Source organism: Hippocampus guttulatus, chromosome 14 (genome assembly GCF_054856545.1).
Source record: "Hippocampus guttulatus isolate MCC_2025c chromosome 14, RoL_Hgut_1.0, whole genome shotgun sequence".
Classification (NCBI taxonomy): domain Eukaryota; kingdom Metazoa; phylum Chordata; class Actinopteri; order Syngnathiformes; family Syngnathidae; genus Hippocampus; species Hippocampus guttulatus.
In genome coordinates, this window is record NC_141274.1 from 7816462 (window position 1) to 7833286 (window position 16825).

General features: G+C 40.3%; 1 protein-coding gene across 1 annotated transcript; it reads right to left on the minus strand.

The window, feature by feature from the left end:
* Positions 1–227: 227 nt before the first annotated feature.
* On the minus strand, positions 228–15895 carry LOC147194798 (uncharacterized). The gene is made up of 42 exons (XM_086128503.1): positions 15791–15895; positions 14503–14550; positions 14388–14414; positions 14240–14308; positions 13917–13967; positions 13529–13609; positions 13405–13455; positions 13293–13340; positions 12303–12371; positions 12034–12078; positions 11845–11964; positions 10886–10936; positions 10660–10782; positions 10100–10171; positions 9948–10019; positions 9765–9824; positions 9443–9499; positions 9246–9314; positions 8834–8905; positions 8362–8418; positions 8224–8286; positions 8072–8131; positions 7907–7975; positions 7746–7823; positions 6893–6952; positions 6746–6814; positions 6606–6671; positions 6438–6509; positions 6323–6376; positions 5589–5642; positions 5433–5507; positions 5287–5358; positions 5166–5204; positions 4794–4856; positions 4631–4690; positions 4481–4561; positions 4350–4394; positions 4077–4139; positions 3896–3967; positions 3761–3800; positions 3603–3654; positions 228–2799 (listed from the first exon to the last, which is right to left on the minus strand). The coding sequence occupies exons 2-42, from the start codon at positions 14539–14541 to the stop codon at positions 855–857; spliced, it is 4485 nt and encodes a 1494-aa protein (XP_085984629.1). The 5' UTR covers positions 14542–14550; positions 15791–15895; the 3' UTR covers positions 228–854.
* Between the last annotated feature and the right edge of the window lie 930 nt (positions 15896–16825).

Consider the following 16825-nt stretch of genomic DNA (forward strand, 5'->3'; position numbering starts at 1 on the left):
TGGCTGACAACCAGTTCAGGGTGTCCCGCGCCTACTGCCCGAAGACAGCTGGGATAGGCTCCAGCACCCCTCGCGACTCTTGTGAGGATTAAGATGATCAGGAAATGGATGGAGGAGGACTTGAAAGGGGAGAAATTCTTTTTTTTTTTTTTATAGTTAGTTAATTTACCCACAAAATAAAAGCTTGTCCACACCTTAAATACATTAAAAACAATTCTGTGTCAATATTGGCATATAAAATAATTTATTTGTTCAATAAGAAAACCAACACCAGTGAAAAGTACACTGTCTGATATAAAAACGTCAGTTGTAACCATAAGATAAATATAGTTTAATTTTAAAATGATGAAATGAAAAAACAAAAAATTGAATAATGTACCTATCTCAAAAATTTTAAAAAATATATGTTCACAACTTTGGCTAAAAGATGCGGACTAAAGAATAACAAGACCTTGTCTTGCTATGGCCTTAGACCGAAAAATCTAGGTCTGTCCAAATGACCTCGGTTTGGCTCAAGGAGTTGGCAAGAACATTTGGACCAAAATGCCAAAACCTTGCTGTAGACCTGGACAGGAAGACATCCAGATTGACAAGGCGAGACGAGAACCAAGATACCATGGTCTTGCTAAGGTCTTTAAATCAAAGACTGGACCATAAGAATGATTTTTTTTCTATTAAGGAAAAAAAAAACCCTAGATGTGGCTTCTCCCAATAACTGTCAGTTCACCACTAACTACAGTGCATTACCTTTTGTCCATAATCCTCCCACAAGAGCAGGACCAACATTTACAACTCATCAAAAATGTGACAATTAACGGTAAGACTGGTTTAAAAGACATCAAAGAGCTAGAAATCTAAATATAAAGTCCATCATCCGCTAGGACACTGGAATGCCGAGAACCTCGACGACTGTGTTTCCCCTCTCTGTCGCTTCCTCTCCTCCCATGATCACTTTTTGTCTTGTCCCCGTCACTTCCTTTCCTCTCCCTGTCAGTTCCCGTCTTGACTCGGTCACTTCCTCTCCTGTGACTCTCTGTGCTCCCTCGATGATCCTCCTCGTGGTCACCGCCTCCCTCAAGCTTCTTCTGGGCGCTCTCGGTCCGGCTCATTCGTTGTTCGTCGCCGCGCACTTGGTCTCCCGCCCTTTCCTCCGCTCTCCTGTGGTGACTCCTGTGGCTGGACGCTATCCTCCACTCTGTGTGGTCCCTCCGGCTCGAATCTCGACTCTGTTGCGAATCCCTCAGTTCATCGCTTTTCCCGTGAGTGTCCCTTGTCATGCCCTTGTCCAAGTCCAATCCTTCTCTACTTCCTGTGTCTTCTGTCCTCCGGTCTTTTGCTTGAATGCTATCCATCATTTTGCTTTCACGTTTGGATCCGTATCCGCTGCTTCTTCTCTCCTGACTGGCCCACTCATCGATATGAACGCTTCCTTCGGGATTCACCGTCAGCCCTCTGTGACTTTTCTCACGTTCTGACTTCCTTTTGGAATCCTCCGTTCTGCCGAGTGATTCTTTCTCATCATTTTCCTGCTGTCTTTTCTCATGCTCCGGCTTTGTACGGGAGTTGTTTGTTCTGGTCAATGCGTCTTCCCCCCTATCTTCTAGGAGGCTTCTCTCCTGTTCTGTATTTTTTGGGGATTCTCCTGTTCTACCATATGTATCTTGCCCACCATGATCCTGCTTTTTGGGTTTCTCCTCCATTTTTTTATACGACGCTGCCGTTTCTTTCTCTTGCTTCTCCTTCGAAGCCGTGGTCCGGTTCTCTGTCTCCTTGTCCAATTTGTCCTTCTTTCTCAACCCTTCCTTCTTCTCCTTGGACTCACCTTCCTTCTCTGCGATTTTGCCCTCCTCAATCCGTTTGTCCAGTTTTAATTCCATGAGATCCAGCTCTTGTTCCAGTTCTGCCAGCTTCTTGGGATCTGACTCCAGTTCATCGTCTACCTCCACCTCTACCTCCTCGATTTCCTCATACTCCTCCACCTCGATGCCGTCCATGGTCTTCTGCAGCTGAGTCTTGACCTTGTTGAGCTCCAGGAGGCCATCCTGAAGCTCCTTGCACACATCCCTGATCTTGGATGCGAATTTGGTCTTGGCACCTTTACGCAGTTCATGGGAGTCTTTGGCGAGGAAGAAGACATCTAGGGCCAGGAAGAGCGCCGACATGACCCCCGTGGTGACGCTGATGGCCTGGGCGGCCTTGGCTGCTCCAGCCCCCGCACCCAGAACCTGGACAGTGCTAATGAGCTTATCAGTGTTGATCATTAGGGCTTTTCCCGCTCGGCCGCCTTCCTTCACCACATGTTTGATGTTGTGGTTCAGGGCCTTCTTGGCAGCACTCTGCGAGTACTTCTCAAAGTCCCACTCCTGCAAGGTGTCTATGCCTTCCTGCACAAAATTCATACACTCGCGGATGTCTTTAATCTGCTCCTGGTAGTCCTGGATCATCTTTTCTACCTTCTTGCGGTCCATGTTAGAGTGGACGGCGTCTGTTATGTTGGCCGTGGCCGAGGTGATGCTGCCCGCCGTGGCCACGCCAATGCCTACCGCCGTGACAATGATGGAGGCGCCAAAGGTGAATGGCGCCAGGATGAGCCCCGTGATGGTCGTCAGGCTGCCAGCCACGCTGGCCACGCCTCCGCCTACGGCTGCCGATATCGTCTTTTTATGGAACTGGTCTGCGTTATCGGCAACGGCCAGCAGCTCAAGGATGCAGTGCTGCAAGGTTGCCCCCCGCTGGTTGAAGAGGCGCACAAACAGGCGCGCTGCCATGTAGACACGGTCGGCCGCCTCCTCCATTGCTCTGCAGACATTGACATGAAGGGACACTTCAATGGGTAAACCTGCATTACATTCACGACTGCATATACGCTACCATATGACATTTACTACTCTCCCTCTATACGTCCTCCAATGATCAACCAATCACGAGTCACCTACACCACCCATTAATGTATCACCTATCCATCCATCCAACATCAATCGATCCATCAAAAACTCTAACAATCAATCGACGGGATCATTCATCCATCCAGACACCCTCTCAACCATCCAACAATCCGTTACTATCTGTAACTCTTATCTATCCACTTATTTATCAATCTGTCCACATCCATCCATCCATTCAATCAATCTGTCCACATCCATCCATCCATTCAGCTCTCCATCTGTCATCTGTCCGTCACCGATATATGCCATTCATTATCCACGAATGAGTAAACACATCCATTCGTCATTCATGTTTAAATCTATGATCCGTCTTTAATCTACCCAATCGTCCATCTACCAATCCAACTATCTATCGACTGTATCATCACTCCATTCATCTCTGTAAATCTGATCTAGCCACTCATCAATCTCACCATCCAACACTGATCCATCCAACCAAAGGCCCATCAACCAGCTATCAATCATCCATCCATCATCATCGATTAACCAAGCACCGTCTATCATTTATCCACCCCACCATCCATCATCTATCCATGCATCCATAGATCACAAATCCATCATATAAAATTCAACCATCCATCCACCTAACCTGGATTTATCCATCAATCCACCCACCCATTTATAATCAATAAACCATAAAACTAAGAGTGTGCATACATTCCCTCCTCATCTTCTTGGAAATTGGCCGTCTCGTTCCACTCGGCCCAACCTGTGGAGACAGGAAGTCAAGACAAACCACGTCAGACAGATAAGAGAATGAAAATCTTTTTCAGGATAACAATAAAAAATAAAAAAAAACAAGATGGTACACTCACCTTCAACATTTTTCCACCATTCCATCAGGCCATCGTTCTCCTGCAGGAAAAAAAACAACAACACAACACTCAACTTCGACCTCATGTTGTCATGTTATGCTGATGGGGATGTGGATGGTGGCGGCGCACACACACCTCCTCAGATTCCAGTGGGTTTCCCCCAGTTGGGTATGCGGCCATCTCCACCGGTTGGACCTCAACTGTACTCTAAAAAATATACAAAAAAAAAAGTCCAACCTCCATCATACATGATTGTCACACGAGACCTCAGTTCAAAGTACATAGTAAAGAGGAGGAAGGAGATGAAGAAACTCACCTGTGCCGGTATCATCTCCTGCATCTCCAGACTCTCCTCAATGACCGGCATCTTTTCTTGGGCCTGAGAAGCAAAAAGCAAGAGAATGAATATCACTGAAAATGAAAACTTAAAACTGCAGGCAATCTCTACTGGAAATGGGCCTCAAAATATCTCCCTCAAAGCAAAATGGTCGTCATCCTGTGTCTTTTCAGGCAAGGCTTCCTGAGTCTGCCCATCATAGATAATGCTATTAAATGTTGTTCTGCAAAGATAAACTGGCTGAGGGGTTACCTGTGACATCCTGGGAAGAGTTGTCTTGACTCTGAAGGATACAACCTGGAGGAGGAAAAAAAAAAAGCGACATGACAGTCAGACCGAGAAAACATTTTGCGCATCGCAACTTCACAAAACAAAACGCTCACTCGTCTTTTTTTCTTGATAGTCCTTTTGCGTTTCAGCCCCCTTCCCGCAGATGGCGCCCGCTCCTCGTCCTTATCATTGTCCTGCGAGCGTTAACGGGGCATTAGAGCGTGTGAACTCATCTTCCCATGTGACTTGAAAAACAGCCGAACCTGTTTGTCAGCGGTTTTGGGCGTCCTCTTGAACATCGCAGTGAAGCCTCCTTTTTTCTCCTGTGAGACATAAACAGAGATTCACATATACTATACAGTCTATCCACACGTCAATCACACTTACTGTAAAAGGATTCCAAATGTGTACCGTGTACTTACTCACCTTTGCAGGGGCAGCTTCAAGATCGAAAGGAGGGCCTGCTAATTCGTCTCCTGACAAGTCATCCTTGTTGGAGGAAAAAGACCAAAACCAATACAATTCTCTTCAGTGATAGTTGGAAAAGCATCGTTTTGCCCGTACACAACTAATGTTTGTTCCAAATGTCTGTCAAAATATAAAGAAAATAAATGCAATTCAACGTTTATTTAAAATGTAATTAAATAAATCAATGAACCCTAACCCCTTACCCCCCTAACCACTAACCCTTGCCCCTTTTCCCTCTGTCTATTTGCCTATGTATCCGAAGTTTCAAACGTCCATCAAAAAAAAAAAAAAAAAAAAAAGATTATTAAGTATTTTCCTCCTGTCATTCACCTTGACACTTTCTTCCTGCTTGCCATCACTAAGAGGATCCTGGAAGCAAAAAAAAAAAAAAGATGCGACGTTCGATTCTTTTATCAAATGAATAAGAGTAGAAGATCGTCTCGGAAATCACCTTGGTGGCGAGGGAGCGTGGTGCTGGTTTGGGCGACTTTTTTAACATTCCCGCCAAACCTCCCATCTTTTCCTGGGAACGAAATATTGTGTCATTAAAAGGGCTGAAAACAGTCCAAATGTGACGTCTGTCACCATCGTTTGCACCTTTGGTGCATTTTCTTCTGTCAAGTTTTCATTGCTGGCCGATAAGAGCTTCTTTTCCTCATCGCCGTTTGACGCCTGCAGAGCAACAATAATACAACAACAATTGAGAATAACAACAAAAACAAGAAAAATAATCAGCATCTATGGTGTTGTCACCTCGTCGCCTGCTTTCGGCGCTTTCTTGAACATGCCACTGAAAATACTTTTTCCCTAGAAAAAAAATTTGTTATGATCAGATAAAAAAAATGTAAGAACAAAAAAATACCCCCCAAATGAATTTTGACCCAAAAAATTACTGTTAATGTTTCTATATAAAACCACATTTAAAAAAAAAACAAATATACAAATGTGACATTTACGTACAAAAACCCCTTCCCAATGTAAAATTATATGTACAACTAAATTTTTTACGATGTAATATATATATATATATATATATTAAAACATTTGAATAACATAATGAAAGAAAATCTAATGTTTTTTTAACTAGATTAGCTATTATATTAGAATTGGGTTTAAATAAAAAAATTACCATTAACATTTAAAAAAACATTTTTCAGAGGAAAATTAATTAAAACAAAAAGAGATCTCATACAAGATTTAAAATGTAAATAAAAAAGGAAATATTAAAATATTTGGGAAATAACTAATAATACTAATATATTAGATTAAAAAAATACAGGCTGAAACTTTTTTTAAAAACTATTATAAATATACTGTACATTAAAACAGAAATTAACAAAACTTACATATGTTTACAAATTACACAAAAAGCAAACAAAATGATCTAAAAATGCAAGAAAAAATAAGTACAACTATTTATCCATTGATGATTCCTTATTTGGGGGGGCAGGGAAGGGTCATTCCTCATGTAAATGTTCGACTTTTACCTTGGCATTGGTGTTTTCTGATAGATTGTCGTTACTTGATGACTTCTCCTTGTCCTGAAATGATGAGTGAGTGTTTAAAAAAAAAAAACAATGGAAAATCAGGCAGCCAACTCACCCCTGCAGCTTGGTCCTCGCCAGGCGCTTTGTTGGTGTTTTTCTTGAGTCCGCCGAAGAGTCCGCCTTTCTCCTGTTTGCCAAGATGACAAGAGCGCCCCGCAAAGGCCACCCACATAAGATTTCTCCACCTCCCTCACGGTTACGAATGCACTTCAGTGATGCTGACCTCATCCAGCAGGTTCTCTTGGCTGTTGGATCTTCTGAAGATGCCCGCCAGGCCTCCCTTTTTCACCTAAGAGTGCACTTTTTTTGGGTCAAATCTCAAACAACCGACAAGCCAAAGCATCAAGCGGACTTTGTTGAAACCTTGGGGACGTTTTCGGACAAGTTCTCCAAGCTCCCAGATGGCGCCGCTTCACTCTTGACTTGCGCTTCCTAAAACCACACCAAATAGTTCCTTACTATTGTACATCAATGAATTACGAACGAAACATTTTTGGTAGAGGGAGGCACCTTATCGCCCTCTGTAGGCTTCTGAGGCTTCTTGAACATGTTGCTGAAAAGGTTTTTATCCTGGAAAAAATAAAAAATAAAAACACATGAACGCCGAATTATACATGACATAATTTAGAACCTAGTAAAATGCCTTGCAGGATTAAAATTAATACAACATAGTCAAGATATGTATTTTTCGAAGTTAAAAAAAACGGAATTAAAAAGCTGTAAATTACAACAAGTTCTGATCTTGCACATGGTGTAAATGAAACGAATATTCCACTAATATTTCTTGAAGGTTAAAATTGGCAATGAATTATTATTTTTTTTGTTTTGTTAAGGAAAACGAAAAGAGATCCAATTTAAATTGAGTATTTAAAAAATAAATCATTAAATTAAAAATAAGACAAAAATAAGTAATACTGCACCTAAGTAAATATTCCACAGATATTCATTGAGGGATTAAAATGAATAGAAAAGTCAATAAATAAGAATTAAAATAACATTATTATATTCAATAAAGAAAATATTTTATTAAATAAATAAATTGACCTCAAAGTAATTAAAGTAAATCAAAAAACCTTTTTTAATTATTTCAAAAAATACAATTAAAATATAGTCAGATAAAAAAAAACCCCGAATATTCCACTGGGGAGTGAAATTAGCAAAATAAAAACAACTAATATTACACAAACACACTTAATACTCCAATAATACAGATAAGTACAAAAAGGTAATATGTTCAATTATGAAACAAAACAATTCAAATTAATATTTCCCAAGAGAGGCAAATGTTTTTGTGAGTAATTTTTTTTTCGTCGGTCAATGCCTTCCTGCGGTATCATTGTCATCAAATCTGACTTTTTGGTACCTTGGGGACGTCCCTATCGGCCACATCGTCGCCGCCCACTGCCTTTGTAGTTGCTTGCTCCTTGTCCTCCTCACTATCCTGGAATTGGGACATGCGATTGATTCAGATGTGGGGGAAAAAGCAAATCAAATCAAATCAAATAATTCGAAATTAACACTCACCGGTGAGTCAGGCCTGTCTCCTTTGGGGGTCTTTTTGAGGAAGACGCCAAAGAGCCCTCGATCTTTCTCCTGACCCCACCGTCCCACACAAAAACACACCATGTTGACCATGGCCACACATTTGATGTGGATTGATATGGAAATATGAAATATTCTATTCCGTACTGCTTTTCCTTCCGATAAATCCTCGCTGCTGGCTGACAACTTTTTCTCCACGCTCTCATCCTGCAAGTGACAAGGAAAACCAGATCGTAATCCTATCCTATTCGTTTGAATTTAACAAGTTGTGAAGAATAACATTAATGTGTAGTGTTTACCTGGTCAGGTTGAGATGCTTTGGCGGTCTTCTTGAAGAATCCACCAAATAGTCCTCCTTTTTCCTGAAACACATTTTTCAGCATCACATGAATAGGCTTTCATGGTGCACTAGAAAGTTGGGGAAAAAAAAGGGTCACCTTATTATTCTCCTCCGAGGGTCCGTCACTGCCCAGCGAGCGCTCATCGTCTTGAGGCTGTTCAGTAAGGATGAAAAAGAAGATAAAGAATTTTTTTTCATTTCCTATGCCGTCCTCTCTTGCATATCTCTCGAATCCTCAATCTCAAGTCACCATCGTTCGCAAGTCCTCTTATACATGATTAAATCGACAATTAATCGATTACAAAAGGAGGCCGATTTGGAATCAGTGGGGAAAAAAAGAATTAAGAACTTTTCTTCCATCTCTCATTAAAAAAAAATATTAATCATAATTTGGCCAACGTGAACAAATGAACTGACAACTATTGTGATTAAAAACTGTCCAACTCTGGAATTTGTTTTTTCGCAATCTAAAATTGGTTGCAACAATTTTGGAAGTACATTCATGTCTAAGTGAAGATTAAAATGATTTCATTAGTGCAGGAGCAAAGATTGGGCGGGACGTTTCTCACTTCCTCTGCGTTGGGCACCTCGCTTGTTCGAGGCGACTTTTTGAACATTCCGCCGAACGCGCTTCCTTTCTCCTGAAACACATGCAAAAAACACACGAGTTATCTTCTGTGACAGTGGTGTCAAACTCATTTTTATTGGAGGCCACATTGAGGTACCGTTTCCCTCGGAGGACCGTTATGACGGAAACTACGGTGTATAAAGTCGGGAATAACGGTTTGTTCAACTACGGTTGAAGTTGCTGTAATGGGGGGGGGGGGGTGTTGGTAACAAGAAAAGGAAGCTGATATGTTTGATTTAGCTTCCGCAGGCCACATAAAACGATGCGGCGGGCCAGATCTGGCCCCCGGGCCTTGAGTTTGAGACACACCCAAGCTCTTCCAAAACACACAAAACGACTAGGAGAGAACTCACTTTGGGCTTTGTGACATCAGGGAGACTTTCATTGCTCGAAGAAAGCTCTTTTTGTGTGCTCGTGAGTTCCTGAAAATCAAACATCACGCTTGAGATTCATTACGATGTGCGGACGAGGATTCGCACTGTTTACGAATAAAACAACACAATCATCCTAAATGTCATCGATGAGAGAAGAGGAAAAAAAAAAGTTGCACCTCTGTATCGGCTTTGGGCGGCTTCTTGAGAAATCCGCTAAAGAACCCTCCTTTCTCCTACACAAACAATATCCAAGGCAGGAGCTATACTATTTGTCAATCTGATAACAATATGTTGAATCCCCCTCCCCCACACAAAACTAAAATCAATCAAATAAATATGACAAAGTTAATGACACTTTTTTATCGACTGAAAAAAAACCCTGAATGGATAAATCTTGTTGGTATATGACATATTTCCATTATGGTAAATAAACAGAATAAAAACAAGAAAAAAAATCAACAATTTAAAAAAAAAAAAAAAAGACACACAAAAGCTCACCTTGTTGTCCGTCAGGCTGTCTGTGCTGCCCGAGAGATCACCGCAGAGCTCTTCGGGATCCTACGAGCAAAAACAACAAACTTGTAACCAACCAGACGAGCTAGTAGCAATGCGGGCTACAGGAGCCCTGCGGGGACATAATCCATCTGGAATTGTGCAAAAACAATATTTTGCATGGCTCGCCTGCTTGGGTATCGTCTCTTTGGGAAGCTTGGGAGATTTGCGGAGAATTCCGCTGAAAAATCCTCCTTTTTCCTGCAACGCAAATCCACACACTTGTCTGTGATATTAAGGACAAACACAAAGATGATAAAAGATGACGACAACCAGCTGACCTCTGAGGCGGCCTTCTCGGACAAACTGGCGCTGCTGTCTGACAGTTCGCCACGGATACCCGGCTGCTGTTCCTGAAATAGAACATCCACAAAAGAATGTTGAAGGGGCTTCACTTTTTGCACATGTTGTTCCCTTATAAAATCGGATTGCTGAAGGTTAACAATACTTACTGCCATACAGATTCAAATTGTTAGCCTGTGTCGCTAAAGTGTTTCCCGCTGTTTGTTAGCATTAAGCTACTTGGAGCTATCTGGTTGTTTCCAATTGGCAATGGGTAATTCTCTTTGTTTGATGTTGAGTTCAACACTAACTTTCAGCTGAGTGCAAATAAACAGCTTTGAAGGCTCCTTTTTTTGAAGAGAGTTTACCAATCATATTTGCCCAACTGTCGCTTGTTTCGAACTGAGTTCAGTCACCTTCCACCATAGAGTTTTTGTGTTTCAAGTTTGCGCTCGCGAGTTCAAGTAAAAAAGTCTGCCGACAGCAACCGCCAGCTCGCATCTCAAAGAACTCGGTCATTCGTATGTCAAGGCACTCATGTTTTTGGAAGTAGTTTGACCTCGTCCGGCTGAGCCGTTTCTGCAGGTTTCTTCTTGAACATCCCATTGAAAAACCCAGCATGCGATTGTTCTGGCGGTTTCTGGTCATCAGTCTCCTCAGAATCGCTGTCCACTAGCCCGACCTGACCCCCCCCCAAAAAAAAATCATAATAATTGAAGAGATGGTGATGAATGGAAAGACCTAAAACAATAACAAGAGTCACAGCAAGAGACGACATGAGTTACCGTCACTGAAGCAGCTTTCCGCAACATTCCAGCAAAGCGACCACCGAAGTCCTGAAAATAAATCAATAATACATGTTTTTGGCCTTATGTTATGTTCTCAAGTACTGTTATTAAAAATGAATGCAAAAATATCCTTATTTAGTAAAAAAAAAAAATTTAAATAATAATAATACCAGATGGAAGGTTAATGCACAATTACATAATAAAAAGGAAACATCAAGAAACAAATAAACTTCAAATAATTGGAAACAAAAAAATTATGATGGTACCCAAAAATATCAATTTGAAAAAAAAAATTCTGAAATCTTTATAAAACAATTAAATATTAGAAAAAGAATAAAAGCAAAAAGACAAATTAATCTTTTCCTGGTGGGATACAATGAAGGGTTTTAATGCAATAAGAAACAATAATGAAATAAATTAACTGAATCAAAATCAAAGTTATCCTGTTAAAAAATGCTAAATGTAATTGATTGCATAATTGTTATTATTGTAGTAAGAGGTTAGTGAAATTAAAAAAAAAATTAATTCATGTTATTAAAATCATCAAAAATTCATGTTATTCTGTTGAGAGAAAAAAATTATTTTCTAATCAAACTCAAAAAGTAATAAAAGACAACAATAATCAGCTATTACGATTATTATGATGGTTATCATTCAATACAAATAAAATACACCAAAAATAAAAAGATAAACATTTGCATAATGCCGTTTGGATCATAAAGACAGTATTTTTTTTTAAACTCCATACAATAAAAATCCGGTGAAAATATAAAACAATGTTTTGTTTTGTTTTTTAAATGAAGGAAAATTCATCTTGTTGTGATGGAACCAAAACTGTCAATCAAAGGCAACACTTTTGTTACATTGCTTTTTGAGTATGTGTACCATCTCTTGTAATGTAAGAATAGAGATAACGTGCAGCCTTCTTTTTCATCATCGTCATCATCATGTCTTACTTGTTTGGATTCTGCACTTTTGTCCTGTTTGACTTTGTCACCGTCCGTCCGTTCCTTTTCCTGAGCCGTCGCTTCTTTGTCAGGATCGAGAGGTGCCTCGCCACCGCTGCCGCCGCCGACCTTCAAGGAGGGCAAACTTCAACGTCTGCGCGCATGATGATGTCATCATCGTTGGGGTGGACCTCGTACCTTGCTTGTGGACTTGAGGTGCTTCATCACCCCCTTTAGGACGCCCTGTGGAGCGAAAGTCACACGCTGTCACATCTCGCATACTCAACTACAAATAGAAAAGTAGACAAAAACACAAAAACATGCAGGTACACAGGTACACACACACATTTACACAAAAGCATGCACACAAATGGAGGCAAGTACACACACACAAATGCACACACACGATCACATGACACACACACACACGCACGCACGCACACAAAAGGACAGAGAGCGACAGATACCGGTTTGGTGGATGTGGTCTTTTTGTCCGGAGCGTCATCACCTCTGTCCTGGTTGTCAGTCACATGACTCTGAAGTAAATACCTCGATGTGAGTCACATAATCCCAAAACTGGTTTTGGGTACGTTTGGATTTGCATGTGTTCATGTGTGTCTTGCACACAATCACGCCCACACGCTCCCACAAACACGTTTAGCCAGAGAGTCCATGCAACCATCAAGGCCGCCTTTCTCTGAGCTTCTCATACAAAGTACAAGTCATGGAATCTTATCCTGGACGGTGCACAAAAGCGTTGCTTCGACATATTCAAAATCAACGGCATTCTTGATTTAACACGCTGAAAATCAGTCAGCATATTGCAGTTGCCAGTTGCCCATCCCCAATGTAAAGTAAACTGGTTAGTACAGGGGTGGCATGGTGATCGATTGGTTAGTACGTCCGCCTCACAGTGCAGAGGCGCAGCGTTCAATTCCGGCTGCAGCCTTCCTTATGTGGAGTTTACATGTTCTCCCCGTGCCTGTGTGGGTTTTCTCCGGGTACTCCGGTTTCCTCCCACAATGCAAAAAACATGCATGGCAAGTTAATGGGGCACTCTAAATTGTCCCTCGGTGTGAGTGTGAGTGCAAAAGTGTTGATCGTCTATGTGTGCCCTGCGATTGACTGGCAAACCAGTTCAGGGTGTTTTCTGCCTACTGCCCACTGACGGCTGTGATTGGCTCCAGCACGCTCGCAACCCTCGTAAGGAAAAGCGGACAAGAAATGGATGGTTAGTACTGTGGATTAGCGTTACTGTGTTAGCATGATTAGCATTACATTATTAGCATGATTAACATTAGCAGCCTCATTGCTTACAATGAATGACATTTTTTTTGTCTTTCAGGCTTTGTCAAACTTTGGCCGTCAGGACAGATGGACTATGTGTGAGGGGAACGAATGATGTTGAAAATTATATGTACCGGTGAATAAAAATTGTAATCATGGTGGTGACAAACCTGCTTGGTGTCAGTAGCTGCATCTGATTGGACACTTCCGGCAGAAATCTGAAGAAAGAAGAGGACCAAGTGTTGGCGGCCAACATCGAGATGGCATCAGAAGATGGTGTACCTGCTTGTGGTCGCTGTTGCGCTGACTGTGTCTCGGAGTCCAGTTCCTCTCCTGCACGCAAAAAAAAAAATGGAAGTCAATTTTGACTTTAATTTGTTCAATTGTGACAGTACCGGTACAAGACCTTTTCTGCTCGTCTAGGCGCCGGTACGGGAGTTTCTGGCTTTTTCTCCTTTGTCTCGCTTTGGGTCATGTTTCGACTGGCCTGAAAAATCACGTCCAAAACATTTTTTTCCCCCACTGTTATTTGTGTTGTCTATTGTAATCACCACAAGTAGGGCCAAAGTAACATGACACCAAGAGAAAACATTCACGTCAAAAAGTGTAAATAAACACTTCAATGCGCACGCCGGGTCACTAGTTGGCGATATCCCATGAAACGAGTGACACCACAAACAATCTATGATTTGTACTGATTTTTAAAATGTTTCATGGACAACCCTGATTTTTAAAATTTCAGATGCCAGGAAATAAATTAATGTTGACAAGATTTCAACAAATAACACACTTACCTCACCATCCATTTCTAATCTTTTCAGGCGATATTGTGTGTGACTCAGTTCCTGCACACACACATACATGTACACCAAAATAATTATTTAATAATATTCCAAGACGTTATCAACTTGCTATCAACCAATCAACCTTTGAGGTGATGTGTTTTAAACCAAAATAAAGTTTCAAAAAGTTATAATTTTGAAAAGACATTGAACAAGAACCCCCCCTCCAAAAAAAATCAAGGAAGGATTCAAAACATTTTTTTAAGATAAGAATTTAAAAAAACCTTTATTCGTCTCACAACTTTTTTGACAGTAAAACACTATTTGGTACAAACATTGTGCTTGGGTCGCGGAGGAACCACAGGGGTGGGCTTGTCCAATTTCTCTGCATCGATTCTTTGAGGCTGAAACAAAAAGTCCTATTTTAACTAAACGCAGATTATACACCTCTGCAAATAGTCGTTTACGGTGCGTAGTATGTACCTCTGGAGGCCAGGGAGGCAGTTTGGACTGTGAAGACAACACAGAACATTAGAAATTTAACTTAGGAATGTGATTTTTTTCCATTTGATTTTTTTATGTTTCCATTCGTTCTCACAGGCTTTTTCTTTTTGGCTTCAGGCTTCATCATCTCCATCTCACTTCGCTAAAACGAGACAAAATGTTCAGAAAATTAACGTAATCGGTATGGTAAACACTTCCACATGCTTGTGAAATGATGGAAGTTGATTATCACATTTGCATTTACAGCGGCAACTAGACTTGTACCTCAAAATCAACTTCCCCCACTGAAATGAAAGAAAACACATTCCTGGAGGACATAGGGGTCAGTCTAAAATGCTTCATATAAAAAAGTCTAAACTATGATCAATCATCACCAAAATGTATGTACATAGCTCTACTCATGCCCACGTCGATCTCTGAATATATTAAAATGATCGCCACAATATTTATGATTTTATGGATGTTAAGCCTTTTCCTCTCCATAGGCGCTTGCTATAGAAAAAAAGCTGAACATCCCTCAATGTCCAATAACTTCCACCAATCATCACAAAATGTGCACGTTTGTACTCATGCCCACGTCAACCTCTGAAAACATTAAAATGATCAGCCCAGTATTTTGGATTTTTTTTTTTTTGCTTCTATGGACATTACATGTCACACACCATGAAATGAATACAAAGATTGTTGGAAACAAAATCAAATTCCATGTCAATTATAAATCTAGGTCAGTGCTTTTGATCGTGTGTTTAGGACAGTAAAGACTGCATGCCACTGAGAAAAACATACAGTAAAAAAAAACACATAAAAATGAATCCAAATAATTAATTCGGAATTGGATCATGATTTTCTGCTCGGATTCAATTGACATTGTGTTGCTCATTTTTGGGTGTACGCATTGGCCACGAGGGCGCAGTAGTAAACAGATACACTGCACACAGAAAGAGCATCACAACGAAGATACAACAACACTCGTCACTTTTCGCAGGGGAATTTAAAAAAGTGACATTGAGGCTACTTTTGTTAACCCAAAGCCGCTACGTTCCCAAGAGGAATTTCAAGATCTACTTTTTAGATTATTTTGTCACGCGGAAGTTGCTTCTTAGTGACTACTTAATTATGAAAACACATATTTCCTGTCTGTTTTACTGCGAATATACCCATTTCCTCAATTATCATGTGCTTCCAGAGAGGCACCGGTGAATTACAAAACAAAATAAGTCCGCATTTTTCTATGTTTCAATGAACACTGAATCATGACAGATAAACGGCAGACATTTAATTAAACGCTGTTAGCTTGACAGCAGCCGTTCAAAAACAATGAATGCCGAGCACATTGAAAGCATTTGAAATGCTAATTGTGTCATTAATGGCGTTTGACAAACCTCGCAATTGTTCCTCTGTCACTGAGATCCGAACACACGAACACAAAGTGAATGCCTGTCTTGAGATTTTCCAAACTTTTCACCACACCCCGCAACGCATCTGCAGTTACAGAGGCGTTCAAGGGCACCCACTGAAGCTCCGAAATTTCCGCCTTCATCACAACTTCCGCGGCGTGACACGAACAGATTTTTGAGTGTATTTCCCCAAAATATGTCACTCAAATGTGTTAATCTTACATGGAACGTTTTTCTCTCTCGGACGAAGCCGTTTGTATTTCCCGATATTTTATTTCAATGACCTGGAAACATCTCAGTGAGTTTAGACCTGATTGTTCCCCGCAATTAAAAATATATGTAGTCCTGTACCATGAATACAAGTACAGTAAATCAAATAAATCAAAACATTTAAAAAAACACTCACACGCACTGCATTTCACTTTCTTTTAATTTAAAATTTAACTGAAAACAAAATAGGTTTAAAGTATTTTTTAAAAGAATAATAAAACCAAATATTTTAATCCAAGTTTTTGAAATATTTTACATTAAGTACCACTTGCATGCCCAACATAAAAAAAACAATAGTGCAATAGTTTTACTACAAAAAATAATCTGTCATGTGTGCTTGTAATGTGATTCTTTAAAAAAAATTCAAATGCATGCATCCATATTATTTTTAGATTAAAAATAAATATAAAAACAGACCTATTCCCTTTTATAACAATACATCAAAAAGTAAATTAAAAACAAAACAGTACAAACAGTAAAACACAGATTTATAAAAGGTTTGTGTTATACTGCATTAAATCAATGTATTTTTCATGAATGTACTCTTAATTGCATTTATGTATTGTTTTCTTTTGTCCAAACGGAATTCTTTTCCTTTACTTGACTTAATAGTCGTCACCTCATTCCGACTGGAACTTTACGCAACAGCATGCCCAGTATCATGCTGCCATTCCGTAGACTGACTGGCTGACTTTCTAAATATAAACTTTTGCAAGCTGTAATGTTTGTGCATGTTCCTACTTGTTGACT